This window comes from Sapajus apella, unplaced genomic scaffold, assembly GCF_009761245.1.
Source record: "Sapajus apella isolate SASKATOON/1434 unplaced genomic scaffold, GSC_monkey_1.0 scaffold79, whole genome shotgun sequence".
NCBI lineage: Eukaryota > Metazoa > Chordata > Mammalia > Primates > Cebidae > Sapajus > Sapajus apella.
Window position 1 is genome coordinate 2,219,378 of NW_022437019.1, and position 17,272 is coordinate 2,236,649.

Consider the following 17,272-nt stretch of genomic DNA (forward strand, 5'->3'; position numbering starts at 1 on the left):
ATAATAAAATAAATGTTAGCAATTATTAGTTCCTGTCCACAGGTTGCAATCTATATGGTGGCAGTGTCCACAGGGATTTTTCTTGGAGTCTCAAAGATGCAGGTTATGTGCATGAAATCCAAACCAGGTTCAGCAAATGAAAGGAAGGCCTAGCCCCCAGGCTTACAACTCTAAAGTAGCTTAGCCCACTGGGCGTGGTGGCTTGCGCCTGTAATCTCAGCCGTTTGGGAGGCTGAGGTGGGTGGATTACCCGAGGTCAGGGGTTCGAGACCAGCCTGGCCAACATGGCAAAACCCCATCTCTACTAGGAATACAAAAATTAGCTGGGCATGGTGGTACACACCTATAATCCCAGTGACTCAGGAGGCTGAGGCAAGAAAATTACTTGAACCTGGGAGGCAGAGGTTGCAGTGAGCCAAGATCGCACCACTGCACTCCAGCCTGTGCCACAGAGCAAGACTCTGTCTCAAAAACAAATAAATAGATAGAAAATAAAGCAGCACTGGGTGCGGTGGCACGTGCTGTAGTCTCAGCTACTTGGGAGGCTGGGGCGGGAGGTTCGCTTGAGCCCAGGAGTTCTGGGCTGTAGTGTGATCAGTGTCCGCACTAAGTTCGGCATCAGTATGGTGACCTCCCAGGAGCGGGGGACCACCAGGTTGCCTAAGGAGGGGTGAACTGGCCCAGGTCGGAAACGAAGCAGGTCAAAACTCCCGTGCTGATCAGTAGTGGCATTGTGCCTATGAATAGCCACTGCACTCCAGCCTAGGCAACATTGCAAGATTCCATCTCTAAACAACAACAACAACAACAACAAAAAAAAAAAAAAAAGAAGGAAAGAAAGAAAATAAAGCAGCTTAGATCAATTTATTTCGAAAGCATTACTGCTGCAGTGGGAGTTGAAGATTTTCACATTATGGCAAAAAGGAGCCCAAATATCTTTGATTCTTCACCCATCAAGAAAGAAATAACAAGTAGGCGTAGAAGAGGGGCAATTACCAAATAACAAGGTAACTGACATTCTCCTAAATATTTGTTTATTTTTATTTTTTGAGATGGAGTCTCGCTCTGTCACCCAGGCTGGAATGCAATGTGTTATCTTGGCTCACTGCAACCTCCACCTGCCAGGTTCAGGCAATTCTCCACCTCAGCCTCCTGAGTAGCTGAGACTACAGGCGTGCGCCACCACGCCAAGCTAATTTTTGTATTTTTAGTAGAGACAGGGTTTCACCATGTCGGCCAGGATGATCTCGATCTCTTGACCTTGTGGTCCGCTCGCCTTGGCCTCCCAAAGTGCTAGGATTACAGGCATGAGCCACTTTGCCCTGCCTATTTATTTTTTAAGACGGAGTCTTGCTCTGTAGCCCAAGCTGGAGTGCAATGGTGTGATCTCGGCTCACTGCAACCTCTGCCTCCTGTTCAAGTGATTTTCCTGCCTCAGCCTCCCAAAGTAACTGGGACTACAGGCGTGCATCACTATGCCTGGCTAGTTTTGTATTTTCAGTGGAGATGGGGTTTCACCATGTTGGCCAGGCTGGTCTCAAGCTCCTGGCCTCAGGTGATCCGCCTGTCTCGGCCTCCCAAAGTGTTGGGATTACAGGCGTCAACCACCTTACCTGGCCATCCCCCAGGTATTTACTTCTCCACCTCCTACAACTATTTTTTAAATACTTCCTGAATCATCTTAATTTTTCCAAGTAAAACTGTACAAATATCAGGTTTTAAAATATCTGATGTTCCTATGGCACTTGTCCCCTTTACAATGGACTTTCATTTAATCTCATTCATACTCTACAAATGTTTGTAAGGAAGGCAGATATTTACCTACAGTTATGCTTCTCCAATCTGGCTGCAACCTAGAATCAACTCGGGACTTTCTAGGAATGCCATGCCCAGGGCATACCACAGACCAAGTAAACCAGAATCTTTGGGGGTGGGTGAGGCATGGGTATTTTTAGCTATCCCCTCCAGTGATCTGATGAGTCTAATATGTAGCAGCAGTTAAGAACCACTGTTCCTTTTGTTCCTCTAGCTCCAAAGACACCTCCTCATCTCCTTGGAGAAAGGAGATCAAGGCTTCTTATTCTTCCATTGCAGAGCTACGGAGACCAGGGCTTAGGAAAGTTAAGTGATTTGCTGCTAAGAGGAAGGGCCAGAAACAGAATCCCAAACTCAGACTGGGGAGCATCCAACCCTGGCTGAGTGTGCTCCTACTGCATGCCAGCCACTGAGCTACCCATTAACCAAGAATGGAAAAGATGCAGGAAATCATGCCATTCTATAACAGGACGGGATGCTATGAAGCCCGGGCTGGGGAGGTGGGGAAGGTGTTTCTAAACTTCATTTGTAAGGTGAATCTAAATGCCAAGAAGATGTGAGGTGATGGTGAGAGCCTGGAGAAGGGAGTGTCGAGGTTCAGAGTGGCCAGTAAGGGTTTGGGAATGATATTAAAAATGTTCCTAAATTGGCTGGTTACAGTGGTTCACACCTATAATCCCAGCACTTTAGGAGGCCGAGGCAGGTGGATCACCTGAGGTCAGGAGTTCGAGACTAGCCTGGCCTACATGGAGAAACCCTGTCTTTACTAAAAATAAAAAATAAAAAAATCAGCCGGGCATGGTGGCACAAACCTGTAATCCCAGCTACTTGGGAGGCTGAGGCAGGAGAATCGCTTGAACCCGAGAGGCAGAGGTTGCAGTGAGCTGAGATTTTGCCATCGAACTCCAGCCTAGGTCACAGAGTGAGACTCCATCTCAAAAAAAAAAAAAGTTCCTAAGCTAATTAAGATCATTTCAACTGGCTGTATACACCTGTGCTCAGAAGGTTCTGCAATCCTGGACAGTGTCTGCCATTCAACCACTTACAAAATATCTCAGGTCTTTCGGGTGTAAACACTTAGCCAGTAGTTCATAGACTTGAATGGGCAGCAGAGTTACCCAGAGAGCTCATGAAAACACAGATTGCTGGGCTGTATCCCCAGAGTTTCTGATTTAGTTGGTCTGATGTGGGACATGAGAATGTGTGTTTCTTTTTCTTTTCCTTTTTTTTTTTTTTTTTTTGAGACAGAGTAATGCTGTATTGCCCAGGCTGAAGTACAGTGGTTGCTCACTGCAGCCTCTGTGTCTGAGGCTCCTGGGATCAAGCGATTCTCCTACCTCAGCCTCCTGAGTAGCTGGGCTTACAGGCGCATGTCACCATCCCCAGCTAATTTTTGTATTTTTAGTAGAGACGGGGTTTCACCATGTTAGTCAGGCTGGTCTTGAACTCCTGACCTCACAATCCACCCACCTTGGCCTCCCAAAGTGCTGGGATTACAGGCGTGAGCCACCGCGCCCGGTGAGAATGTGTGGTTGTAACAGGTTCTCAGGCGAACCTGATATACTGGTCTGGAACCACACTGAAGAACCATTGTATGAGGGCAAAAACCTTGGAGGGCCTGGTGTCCTGCGAAGAGGTCGAAGAAAACCCCAAAGTCCTCCATTGGCTGCTGGTAAATATTTGTTTTATATCAGCAATAGAAATAAACAACTTAAATTGTTTTTCAAGCTCCTTGTGCTATTAAGACACCTCTTAATATTTCTGTCCAGCAAAAGTCATTTTCTACCGGGAAGAAGTCTATCGTCTTAGGCATCACCAGTTTTTCTAGAGGACATTTTTCTCAGAGAAAAACAAGAAGTGGTTTATGTCCAAAAAATCTGGTCCTCAAAATAAATGAATTCAGCAGTAACTATATAACGACAGAGAAAGTTATCAAATATATTAGGGGGACTGTAATGGCTGCAGTTTGCAGTTAGAGCTGCCTGGTCAGTGGAACTTGAATATAATGAGAGATGTCTAATGTGATTGTTACTATGTCCAGGAGATGGCTTCTAATTTATTCTCATTTTGCTAAGGAAGAAATGAAGGCTCAAAAAGATATAAGTAACTTTGACCAAGGTCACAGAACCAGCAAGTAGCAAAGGTATGTAAAAGTGAAGCAGTGATCAAGGGGAATAGCAGTGGATAAGGCCTCCCTAGTGGGCTTTAGTGAGGATTCCATGAGAGGAGGGATTTGCTCTTCCCCAAAACCACCTCCCTGCACTTCCTGGAGTTGAAACAGGGCAAGTTCCCTGGTATGAAGGAGCTCAGGGACCCTTCCTCTCGTAAACAGCTCAGCTCAGCTCAGGGGAGTCCTGGCTCAGTTCCACTGAGAGACAGGGAGGGCAGTTTCCTCAGATTCTGTCTTGGCCATGAAAATACAAATTCTTTTTTTTTCTTTCTTTCTTTTTTTTTTTTTTTTAAGATGGGGTTTCACCATATTGGTCAGGCTGGTCTCGAACTCCTGACCTCAGGTGATCCACCCACCTCAGCCTCCCAAAGTGCTGGGATTACAGGCGTGAGCCACCCCGCTCAGCAAAAATACAAATTCTATGCATTCTAATGAAAGAGAAATCCCTTCAGTCTTCTGGAATCCCCTTAGACTAGCTGCTTCCCAGTGCTTGCCTGCTTTCTTTTTGAGATGGGGTCTCACTCTGTTACTCAAGCTGGAGTGCAATGATGTAAACACTCACTGCAGCCTTGACCTCCTGGGATCAAGTGATCCTCCCACCTTAGCCTCTGGTGTAGCTGGAATCACACGTGTGGACCACCATGCCCAGCTCATGTTTTGAATGTTTGTAGAGACTGGGATCTCACTTTCTTGCCCAAGCTGGTCTGGAACTCCTGGGCTCAAGCCATCCTCCTGCATCAGACTCCCAAAGTGCTGGGATTACAATTGTGAACTGCCACACTCAGCCTCTTGTGCTTTATTTATTAATGCACAAGAAAAATGCACAGGATTTTGCTACTGCTCAGGCTCTGATCAGCAAAAGAAAAGAACAATGATATATGCTCCTCACAATCCAGTGATGCAGGTAGACCATGCTGGCCCATAAGACCATTTCCCTTAGCCCACAGCGATAATTGAGTACCCTCTCCTAGGTTTCTTTTTCTTTTTTTTAAGCTGGAGTCTCGCTTTTTCATCCAGGCTGGAGTGCAATGGCATGATCGTGGCTCACTGCAACCTCCAACTCTGGGGATCAAGCGATTCTCCTGCCTCAGCCTCCCAAGTAGCTGGGATTACAGGCATGCCCCACCACGCCTGGCTAATTTTGTATTTTTAGTAGAGTCAGAGTTTCTCCATGTTGGTCAGGCTGGTCTCGAACTCCTGACCTCTGATGACCCACCTGCCTCAACATCCCAAAGTGCTCAGCCAGGCGTGAGTTACCATGCCCAGCCCCTCTCCTAGCTTATTATAAGGAGTCAGTGAGTCAGTGTATTAGTTGGATCAAGCCAGCATCATCTCCTGGGGACCTGCAGGAAATGCACATTCTTGGGCTGCACCCAGCTCCACTGACTCAAACTGAGTATTTAAGAAGCCCTCCAGGTGGATCTGTTTCCTCAAGTTTGACAACCACTGCTCTTGAAAGTAAGCTCCATGAGGATGAGGATTTTTGTTGGTTTAATCACTGCTGAACCCCCAGTGCCAAAAAAATGCCTGGCCTATCCAATAAATATTTGTTAAGCGACTGAATGTGTCCCTATGAAACAGAAGAGGAAGAAAACAGACTCAGAGAGCCCGGTGTTTCTACTATATTTACACAGTCCTTGACTAGCTGTGCCTCTCACTAATTTGTAGTAAATTCTGAGTTAGAGACTATAGTGCCTCACCTTTGCATCCCAGCAATTAGCCCACCTCACCACAAGAGGCTCTTGATAACATCCTACCAAAGGCCCCAAGGTCTCCCAGCTTCAAATCTAGGTTCATACCACCACTGTCAACAGGTGTCACCAAGTCTGTCCCTTCACTTTCCTGAAGGAGCTCTAGAGAACACCAAACCCCCAGCCATCATGCGTTTTATCTATTTCCCAGTCTCCATCCCCCACGTGCACACCCCACTGCAGCAGGGACTTTGCTCTGCTCCTCAGCTCTGGCAACAAAGTCTGAGCACGGTAGGCACTCCATAAATACCTGCTGAGTGAATGGCCAATCCCCCGCTGGGTGGGACATGATAAATACCAATGCCCTTCCTGCAACACCACCATGCTTAAATCAGCAGGTCCTCAAACTGCTCTCAAACAGCGCAAAAGGGAAGACTGAGTGAGGGGACATGATATCAAAGCTGTTACAAATGAGTTCCAGAGACCTCCAGTTCCTGCATCAGCCTTTTTAGCTCTGCCATGACAACTGCAATTCATTACCCTGATTCACACACAGCCCTGGTGCCAGCTCACTGGCAAGAGTCGCTTCACTCCAGAAATTCCAAAGAAGGGCTTGCCTCCGATAAGACTGGGGGAGGAGGGGAGTTTATTGATTCATATAATGAGTGCTGCCAAGGTGGTTTGCCAGCTCTAATGTCAATGTGGCTCAGAGGAGCCACGGCCCACCAGGAAGAGACTTGAGTTGGCAAGGAAGAAACAGGGGCTTTAGCTCCTCTACCACCACCAATGCACAGGAGGGTAGGTTGGCCTACCTGGAAGCAGCTCCCATCTGAAGGCCTGACGTGCACTAAGCATAGTGCTAAGACATTTTACGTTGGATGTCATATCTTCACCATGACCCTCAGAGGTAGGTAGGTCCTACTCTCATCCTTGTTTTACAGCAGAGAAGGAACTCAAGGTCACTTACTATTTTCAAGTAAAACCAGATTGGACTCATTGTCCTCTGATGATCTTTATGGAGAGCCTATCTACTACAAGGAATGGTGGTATGCCAATCCTATATCTGGATGGAACCACACACACACATTTTTTTCCAGAGTGAAAAAATGAGCTTGTCATTTGACGTGTCTCTCAGCCTCAGTTTCCCCAATTGCAAAATGCCAGAAAAATATGATGAGCAATAGTGTTTGGCATGTGACAATGGATAAGGATCTTTAAAGACAATCATGATTACTTACCACCATTATCACCAGGTGCCAATTATTGCTCTCACTGTTAGTGATACAAACAATGCACTTGTAAGAAATTCCTGGAATACACAGTGAAATGCTCCAAGAAAAGCCGCGACAGATGTAGGACTGGAAGGCTGTCCCAGGGTCATCTCATCCTAGCAGCCACCTGATGCCTGCATCTTGACATTCTATCCTTCCAAGTCTGTTACCCGTCAATGGATCCCAGGGGCTGCCCCAGGGACCAATCCAACAAGTAACCGCCACTGGGCGGGGAGGAAGCCAGTGTGGGGGCCGCTACCAACACAGGCCCGGGGAACAGCAGGCAGCCGACTGGGGAAAGTCAGCAGCTGCCGTTGGCCTGGTGTCCTCGCTGCCAGAGAGTGATGAATGGAGCAAGGGAAGAAAAAAAAGCCAACAAAGGTGTCCCTAATCTTGATGCAGCTTCTTTTTTTTTTTTTTTTTCTGGCTGACCATTGAGTGAGAACTTAAGCCTCCGTCCCTTTTCTTTGGCAGACATTTGAAACTGAAAGATCCCATTTCTTCCCAACAGAGAGATGTCATGGGTAGAAGCATTGAGCAAGGCAATTGGCAAGGGGGGGGGAATGCCCATGTGACCCACCACACTTGTCCTTTTTCTTCCCTTCCTCCCCACTCTGCTCCACCCCCTCTTCCCCATCCCGCATCTTTAGAGAATATTCTCCCCACACAACAGAGAATGCCTGCCCCCTCCTCCCACCGCCCCATAATTTTTTTTTCTGCTTAGGAGCTAGAGGCTAAATGGCCTGCTGGGGAAGGTTTAATAACAAAATGCCACTGTATCCAGTTTCTTAGTTTTCTCTTTCTTTATCTCACCCTGAAACGGATTTGAGGCAGCAGCAGCTGAGCCTTTTGCTGTTCTGCCTAAAGGTGTGCAGCCGGCTGGCCATCTCCATGCTGGGAGAGGCAAGATGGGAGTTTTTTTGTCCAGATCCAGCCCTCAGTCCTGTCCAGGTGGAAGTGCTTCCCTCAGCAAATAGCAAAGAGCTGGTGATAGGGATGTCACCAGGCCACTTCTCCAAGTGAAGTGCAATCCTCTTATCCAGGGCCCCTTGCTGAACTGGAGGCTGCAGAGCCTCATCACCTAGCACTACATGTGGCTGGAGAGAGCTCCTGATACACGTCACGGACAGCCACCTGACATTAAGTCGGCATCCCCTGCAAATGCCCCTGAAGCCTGACCAAGGCTCCTGCCACTGAGGGAACCGTGCAGCAAGACGGTGACCACCTCCGACTCACACTTATTCTAGCCTTGTCTCTCCTTACATGCACCTGAACTTGGCGTGCCAACCTTCCAGGTAACTAAGGCAACCTGATTCTCTTCCCTTCAAAAGGGCAGTGTTTTTCTCACAGCAATCTGGGACCCCAGGGAATTGGAAAATCGGGTCAGTTTGGCTAGGCCCTCTCGCCGGGAGGGCGGGGGATGGCGACAGAGAGGAACGGCCTCGGCTACTCATTCCCTGGCTGTTGGGAGCATTTACCCAAGCGACTTGGAAAGGACTGTGAACTCCCTGTACACACTGCATCTTTCAAAGAGTCCCTCTGCCTCCATCTCTCTTCTCCCATCCCCAGAGCTCTGGTTAGCCAGCTGCTCCCAGAAGGTGGGGTTTACACCAGTCTCCTAAGCTGCCATGAGGATCTCATTGGCTTCTCTGATTAAGGCTCCTTACAATGTCTCTCCCTGAGATCCACATCAGGTTCACCGGTTTTAAAAATAAATGATGCCGGGCACGGTGGCTCGCACCTGTAATCCCAGCACTTTGGGAGGCTGAGGTGGGGCGGATCACCAGGTCAGGAGATCGAGACCATTCTGGCCAACATGGTGAAACTCCACGTCTACTAAGATACAAAAAATTAGCTAGGTGGTGTGTGCCTGTAGTCCCAGCTATTTATGAGGGCTGAGTCAGGAGAATCGCTTGAACCCGGGCGGTGGAGGTTGCAGCGAGCTGAGATCGCACCACTGCACTCCAGCCTGGCAACAGAGCAAGACTCCGTCTCAAACAAAACAAAAGAATAAATGGTAACTCTTAAGCCCACCTGTCAACAGGGCACTCTGGCACCCTGAGATGGATTCATAAGCCAGGACAGAGCCAGACTCGGCTATAGCTAGTGTGAGTGTAGACACAAGAATCCAGCTAGGTGGGCTCCAGTCCCAGATGCAACACCTGTTGGTGATCTTGAGCAAGTTAGTTAACCTTTCTAAGTTTCAGTTCCCTCATCTGAAGTACTTACCCTACATGGCTGTTGAAAAGATGTAATGAGATCACAATATAGAATGCTTACCTCAGTGAGCAGCAGAGAGTAAACACTCAATAGACATTGGTATTGACTATTATTTTATTCCTCTCTGGGTTACCAAACTCTTACTTCTCTTATTATCTATCCTAGTGTTTTTAAACCTCTTTTCTTTCTTAATAATTGACATAGGATGTTCCCAGGCATAGTAGACGCCTATGGAATGTGTAGCTCTTAAGCTGAAGCCTTGGAAAGAGATGAAAAGCCCTCTAATAACTTGCATATAAGGATTAGTATTATAGGTCTACAGGTATTAGTGGACCATTAAGAGCAGAAGCATGGGGAATACAGAGGCTCTGGGTAATTTCCCTTGCAGACTGGTTATAACCCTCACTTAAGAAAGCTTGCTGGGCAGGGTGCAGTGGCTCACGCCTGTAATACTAGCACTTTGGGAGGCCGAGACAGTCAGGTAACTTGAGGTCAGGAGTTCGAGACCAGCCTGGCCAACATGGTGAAACCCCTGTCTCTAATAAAAATATAAAAATTAGGCCGGGCGCGGTGGCTCACACCTGTAATCCCAGCACTTTGGGAGGCCGAGGCGGGTGGATCACGAGGTCAAGGGATCGAGACCATCCTGGTCAACATGGTGAAACCCCGTCTCTACTAAAAATACAAAAAATTAGCTGGGCATAGTGGCGTGTGCCTGTAATCCCAGCTACTCAGGAGGCTGAGGCAGGAGAATTGCCTGAACCCAGGAGGCGGAGGTTGCGGTGAGCCGAGATCGCGCCATTGCACTCCAGCCTGGGTAACAAGAGCGAAACTCCGTCTCAAAAAAAAAAAAAAAAAAAAAAAAAACAAAAATTAGCTGGGTGATATGGCACATGCCTGTAATCCCAGTTACTCAGGAGGCTGAGGTGTGAGAATTGCTTGAACCCGGGAGGCAGAGATTGAAGTGAGCTGAGATTGCACCACTGCACTCCAACCTGGGTGACAGAGCAAAATCCATTCTCAAAATAAATAAATAAATAAAGCTTGTTGAAATGTAAATTGGTGGAAAATAACATTAGACTGACAACAGTAACCCTAAAGCCATTTTAATTGATTACAAAAATAGGAATTCATGGGCCGGGCGCAGTGGCTCATGCCTGTAATCCTAGCACTTTGGGAGGCTGAGGTGGGTGGATCACCTGAGGTCAGGAGTTCAAGACCAGCCTGGCCATCATGGTGAAACCCCATCTTGTAAAAAAAAAAAAAAAAAAAAAAAAATTCACTTGCATTCCCCGGAGCTTTAATCATCAACATATAGCAAATTCCTATGACACAACTCACAAATGATTGTGACACATCATGAATGCAATGTCCTGGTCTATACAATCAAGGATTATGGAGAATAATGCAGCTATATACATAAAATATGTCTGAATTATTATCACTGATGAGAAGAACATGGATGTGATTTTCAGTAAAAAATTTATGTAAGAGAAAGAGGAAAATAAACTCTTACTAGACTCAAGGTTGGCATTTATTTTCTGTGTGACCGTGGGCAAGTCACTTGTCTCTGGTTCTCAATTTCTTTTCTTTTTTTCTTTTCTTCTTTATCAGAGATTGAACATCAACTCAACTTCATCAGTTAAATGAGAGGCCTAGATTTCATGAACAGAAAGGTCCACTCCAACTACAAAATTGGGTCGATTCGCAGCCTCCATTTGAAGCTGGTGGGTGTTTCACAGGTACTTTCTAGTCAACGTTAAAAGAACTGGTATTCCTGAATGTCCCCTGCATGTCAGATGTAATATTTGTTGCCCTACCTACCTTCACTTATTTAACACTCATAACTACTCTTGATGGTTGATAGGCCCTCATTCATTAGAAGACAAATGCAAGGTTCAGAGATAATATGTCACTTGCCAAGGTAACTCAGGTAGCAAGTGGCAAATCCAAGATTCCAGGAGCCAAAAGCTCACTTATCCACATTTGCCCTCTAGTTGCCCATGACCTGGCCACACCAGAGTGGTCACAGGTAAGTGACATCACACCTGTCCTAGCTCCATTTCCCAAGGCTAAATTCCTTAGGCAGTGGAGCAGCGGTCTTGATTCTGCAGCTAACTCAGCAGGAAGTAAAATGAGGCAGTGGTTAGAAATGTGGATTCTGGAGTTAGCCTGCCTAGTGGTCACATCTCAGCTCCACAAAGGTTGAGGGACTGTACCAAGCCTCCCTGCGCCTTGGGGTAGTTCAGATGGGTAATAATTGTACCTAGTTCCAGGTTTTTAGGAGGATTTAAAGAGATAACCCATGTAAAGCTTTCAGCAGACTGCCTGAATATAGTAAATACCCAATCATTATTTGCTCCCTAGCTAAATGGGAGGGCTTTCGAGGGTGGCAAGCAGTTTCCAAGCTTATCTATGGCAGGAGTTATGAACCTGGGGTCCAGGAGGTCCCTGAAATTATGTGCAAAAACCTTTTCTCTAGGAAGAGTTCTGAACCTTTATCAGTCTCATAAGAAGGGTCTGTGACCTGACAGAGGTTATGACTTTTTGACTGCTGTAGACCTGACTTCCTACCATATAAATTATTTCTGAAATAACAGGGTTAGCAAAAAAAGATCCTCAGGTTATGAGAGAAGTTGATGAATCCTCTCAGCAAGGCCGCTACAGCTATGTGGGCCTCTGGTACTTATCACACAGACCCAGAAACTGCCCAGAATTCCCAGGTGGTTCCTACGAGATTTGTCTGAATACAAATCGCTCAACAAGCAGGAATCAGGCTGCAGGAACCTTCTCCGGGAGGGCCAGCCCCAAAGATCTATTCTTCCTCCGAGAACAATCGGTGCATTTGTTTTGCATACCACAAAGTGAAATACACAGGACACTGGCCCCTTTGCTAGGAGCTCCCAAAAGCACCCGAAGTTACTCCGCAAAAGGAGCATGGCTCCAAGGTGCTGTTCAGACCTGATCCACAGCACCTGATTCCCGAAGGACCTGTCACCTTCCCAGTCTGGCCTTGACTCAGGAAAAGCCTGTGGTGCTGCTGGAGCCTTTGGCCCAGTGGGCAGGACCCAGGCTGCCCACTGGACCCTCTCCGGTTGTTGGGACAACCATCCTCAGGAATTTCGGCCTCCCAGTCTTCCCCTGGGTGAGAAGGGGAGAGAGTTGGCAAGGCTGGCTGCTTGGCTGCTCTTCCAACCCCCTGGTGAAAGGGGAAGCTGAAAACTGGATTCCCTACCCCCAGCAGCTCCTGGCCGGCCAGCACACAAAACAGCTCAGCCCCAGAGGGAGGAATGTGCCAAGACATTCTTTAGGGTTGGTAACCAGAGACGCTATTTTGTCCTTGGTGGCTAAGAAATCACTTTTCTGACTGAAGGATCATTTGACTTACTTCTTTGCAATTCAGGGGAATGGGTGGGCATCTCCATCATTCAGGTAAGGAAAAATCAAGGCAAATGTGCACACACACACACACACACACACACATTCACTCACACACTTAAGGAGTGGAATTTTTTTTTAGTGCAATTTTTTGTGTCATAGCATTCATCAATTGCAGGGATAGAACTACCTTGGCAGAATTTTTTCTCCCCAACCCACCACCCCCCAAAATAAGTTTGGCTCTTTTTAGCTTTGCTAAATTTCATCTTCCTTTTTCTCATAGCCCATCTCTGTTCCCCCTTCTCCTTTCAAGGAGTCTGGAGAGGTAAAGAGAGGCAGAAGGGTTTGAAATAATATCTAAGAGCTAGCAGGCCCTTGGAGACCATCTAAACAACCCACTCCTCAGGTACTCAAACCTCAGAGAGGTCAAGTGATTTGCCCAAGGCCACGCAGACAGGACTAAAAGGCAGAAATGAGGTGTGCCAGAGGGAAATTCCAGAAAACCACAACAGATATCCTCCGATTAGCTCTTTTCTAAAACTTACAAAGCTGGGCCACAATAATGAACCCACAGTTGACCTGAGACCCCCCTCAGCACCCCAAGTTCAGGGGTCCAACACTAGCCCAGAGCAGGTGGGATGACAAAGAGGTGCAGAGATGCAGCTTAAAAACCAGTGACACAGGTATGGTGACTCACGCCTGTAGTCCTAGTACTTTGGGAGGCTGAGGCGGGTGGATTGCCTGAGCTCAGGAGTTTGAGACCAGCCTGGGAAACCCAGTGAAACCTTGTCTCTACTAAAATACAAAAAATTTGCCAGGCATAGCGGCGTGTGCCTGTAGTCCCAGCTACTGGGGAGGCGGAGGCAGGAGAATCGCTTGAATCCTGGAGGCAGAGGTTGCAGTGAGCCTAGATCACACCACTGCACTCTAGCCTGGGTGACAAAGCAAGACCCCCATCTCCAAAACAAAAAACAACAAAAAACCGTGACAAAAGATGAAGAAGGTGAGCTGCTCACCTAAGTGCCACTATGTTTCTGCTGCCTCTCCACGGCTTGCCAATCTGCCTAAAAACAAAGGCTAGCAGGCCAGGCACTGGGGCCTTAGGCTGGCCATGGTACCTAGACGATACATACTAACACTGGGTTTTTTTCCCCTGTCTTTTTTGTTTCCCTTTTATGACAATAGATATAACTAGTTTCCCATTTGTGAAAATGGTACGAAAATTTTTAAAGTGAGTTGATCTAAAGTCAAGTAGTGAGTAAGCAATAGCACAGGTGGATATAACAAAAAAAATAATGGAGGTGGTCCATATAACACTAAAATTTGGGAGATTGTGTTCTAGCCTATCAGTTCTTCATAGAAGCTACTTGCTTGTCCTTTTGCAAGGGTAAAGAATTACTGTTGTTTGAGAGAAGCTTCCTATTGCTGTATTAGAAGTGCCCAGATGCAAGATTATCAGTGTTGGCGGGGGAGCTCCTTTCCCTCCAACAGGACGTCCACCTGCTAACAGCACACAGGCTCAGTAAGCTGCAGGGATCTAAACTGGGGCAGGTCACATAGACTTGAACTTACGTCTGCTCTGAGAAAAGAACAGGAGAAAAGGCGCTGCCAAGTTCACCAACACAGTAACAAAGCCGCCAACTGACCTGAGTAGGGGTGGGAAGCAGTGTGTCAGAATGACAACTTTGAAGGTTAGAACTTCAGAACTGGTGAAGAACTGGTATGCAGAATGGCAGAAAAATCAAAATACTTGAGCAAATCACACCTCTGGGCTTCACATTTTCTCTTATGTTTCAAATGGGAGTTGGGCTCTATGTCCCTTCCAACTTTTAGGCGTCCCAATAGTCCCTTCCAAGCATACCATTCATCTGACAAACAGGGAAACTGAGGCTCAGAGGCTGAAGCAGCTTGCCTAAGAGATGCTTTGTAGCATTAAATATTTCTCTTCCAGATTACATTCATAAGGCATTCAGCATGGTGCTGAGTGTAGAGGAGGCATCCAGGAAGTGCTGAATAAATGAATGAATAAATGAACGCAAGTGCTCCCAGAAACTACTGGGAATCTCAACTCTCATTTTCCTTCTGCTGCTTTTCTTTTGTTAACCCACATCTTGCTACACTTCTGGGACATCCCCATCCCAACCACACAAGATGAAGAGTCCAAGAAATTCACCCTGGTTTCTTTATAGGGACCTGACCCCCAAGGTCACAGACAAGGTTTAAACTCCACATTCCCCAAGACACTCTGACCACAGACCATGTCAAAAACACCGTGGTCCGGGGACTCCAGGATGTACATGGAGAGGGTCTATGTGTGCGTACGTGCTGCGTGTTAGCAAATAAATGCCAGCCGAAACCGGGAGAAAGTCCGTAGAGGTAAGAGCCACACTGAGCCATCTCACGCTCCACCTGCCTCTGCACATCATCTCAAACTACAGCGGCCTGATACCCACCAAGGTCAGTTCCAGCTGGTGCAGGGCTGAGGAGCCTCGCCCTCCCCACCTCCCCGCACCAGGGAAGAAAGGGAGGAGAAAGAGGTAAGGGACAGGGCTTTCCCGGAGGCCTCTCACCTCCATCTCCATCCTAACAGCTTCCAAGTTGCTGCTAGATTCCTAGAGAACCAGTCTCCCTCATCTGCCCTCCCCCGGCTTCTTCACTTCCTCCCCACCCTTGGGCTCCAGGCCCCCCTGGCTGCTCCTGTGCTGTTCTCGGGAGCTTCCGAGGCACCTGTCAAAAAGCACACCCCAGGCTGCCTTCCTCGGCGCCGAGTGCCCTCTCTCCTGTAGTCTCCCAAGGAATCCTCGGTCCCGACCACCCACTACAAACTGGACACTTCCCCATCCCCATCCCCATCCGCCCACCCCCACGCTGGGGGGAAGCCTCCCTGGGAAAACCTGGCTTCTCCCGCCTGGGTCGCTCCCCCAACCCCCGCCCCCGTCCGACCTCTCTTCCTAAAGGGGGCGGGCGGGGCTAAAGCTTAAGGTCAAAACTCCGAGCAGGTGCGGGCTGGGGCCTAAGTCCTCCATCTGGGGATGGTGGTGGGGCAGCCTGGGCCAGCTCCCCGGCAGGCGCCTCCTCTCAGTAGCCCACTGAGGCAGGAGCAGCACTCCAGAAGGGTGCGGGGAGAGGGGATGACGAACTGAGGAGAGCGCAGAGGCACGCAGAGCTCCCCCGCCCCCGCCCAGTCCCGGCCGGCGGCTCCAGGGGCAGGGGGGGCCCGAGCGGGAGTGTGAGGGCACGGAGGAGGGTCCCGGGGTCCTACCTGTCCCGCGGGTCGATCCAGCTGGTGGTGCGGTTCGTGTGGTCTATGTAGTAGACCTTGCCGTCGAAGTCGCGCGCCTCCTCCCAGCCCTCCGGCAGGGGCAGCTCCGGCCGGGGCATCTTCCCGAGCGCGGCCGGCGCTCCCCCATACAGCTCCTGGCCGCCGCGGGGGCTCAGCGGCTCCAGCCGGCCGCTCTTAGCCCGGGCGGCCGCCGAGGCACCATGATCGGGGGGGTGGCGCCCTCGGACAGGGGGCCCTAGTGGGGGCCGGCCGGGGTGGCGCCGCTGTCCATGCGGCCCAGCTGCCCCGACCCGGCGCCGCCCGCTCCTCCCGCCGCCGGCCTCTCACGCTGCCATGTGCGCCCGCAGCGGCGCTGTTTGGACCCGGGTGCGCGCCCAGCCGGCCGGGCAGAGCGAGCCGAGCGCCGCCGCCGCCGCCGTCTGCCCTCCTCCGCCGCGCGGCGCGCTGCGCCCTCCACGCCGCCGCTGCCGCCGCCGCCTCCCTCTCCTCCCTGCAGCCGGGTGCCGTCCCTCCTCTCCGCTCCGCAGCTCTGAGCTCGCTGGGTTTGTGACTTCTGCCTCCGCCAGGTGCGGCTTGGGCGGTGCAGGTAACCGCGCTGCCCCGGAAACAGGAGGCGGAGCGCCGGGCGCCCGGGTTCCCGGGTCCCCTCCCCGCGCGCAGCGCCACGAGGGCGGGTCCTAGGGCCCGAGACGCGCCCCCTCGTGGGACAGTCCCAGCCGCCGGCCACCCCTACTCTGCCCCTGCCAGAAGAAGGAGAGACCGCCTCTCACCTGGGTCCCAGACCCTAGGGGGCTGGGCCAAAACCCGCTCCTCCTCTACCTACAATGCTCCTGTCTCTGTCCACTCGGAGTAGCCAGGCTCTTGGCACAGGTGGCCCCAAATCTTGAAACTCCCTGCTTTTCTGTTGTGTGGAATCAGGTGTCAGGCAAGAAGTGGTTAAATGGAAACATTCTTGCGAATTGGGAAACATAAGTTTTCCAGGATCTCTGGTCCCTTCCCCCAACACATGCACCATCTGTCTCCTCCTTATTCAACTCTCCCCACGTCGTTTCGCCCACCCTCCACCCCTCCCCACCATTTGGAAATGTAGCTGGCTCCCCTTAGGGCCCCTAAAATTAGGAGCGCTGTGAATCCGTTTTCCTGGGAGGACTTCCAGAAGGTGCCAGGGAAAACACTTTGTAAAAGTAACAGTAATGCCATCGTTGTTGTTAGCTGAATTGAGGACTTACCTGTGACAGGCTGTGGCTAGCAGCTTCACAGGCGTTCTTTCCTGGGATACTTTGAGGTAGGTGTGTTATGGATCTGAGAGAAGTGGGATTATGAAAAAGAGGAAAGCAAGCAAAGCAAAATTCCATCTTGAAAATGTTAAAGCGAATAAAACAATCAGAGACATAGCGTTTCTTGAGAAATTAAAAATATGGAATTAGCTGGATGCGGTGGCTCA

General features: G+C 49.4%; 1 protein-coding gene across 4 annotated transcripts in view; it reads right to left on the minus strand.

Annotated features, from left to right (window-relative positions):
- WWC1 (WW and C2 domain containing 1) overlaps window positions 1-16,475 on the minus strand; it is a 187,843-nt gene extending 171,368 nt beyond the window's left edge. For 2 of the 4 annotated variants that reach the window (XM_032252699.1, XM_032252698.1), the window contains exon 1: window positions 15,808-16,473. In XM_032252699.1, the coding sequence (XP_032108590.1) occupies window positions 15,808-15,926 (119 nt within the window). In that variant the 5' untranslated portion in view covers window positions 15,927-16,473. Of the gene's footprint in view, window positions 1-15,807 lie in introns of all 4 variants that reach the window. The other 2 variants (XM_032252697.1, XM_032252696.1) reach the window with 2 other exon arrangements.
- Window positions 16,476-17,272: the final 797 nt, after the last annotated feature.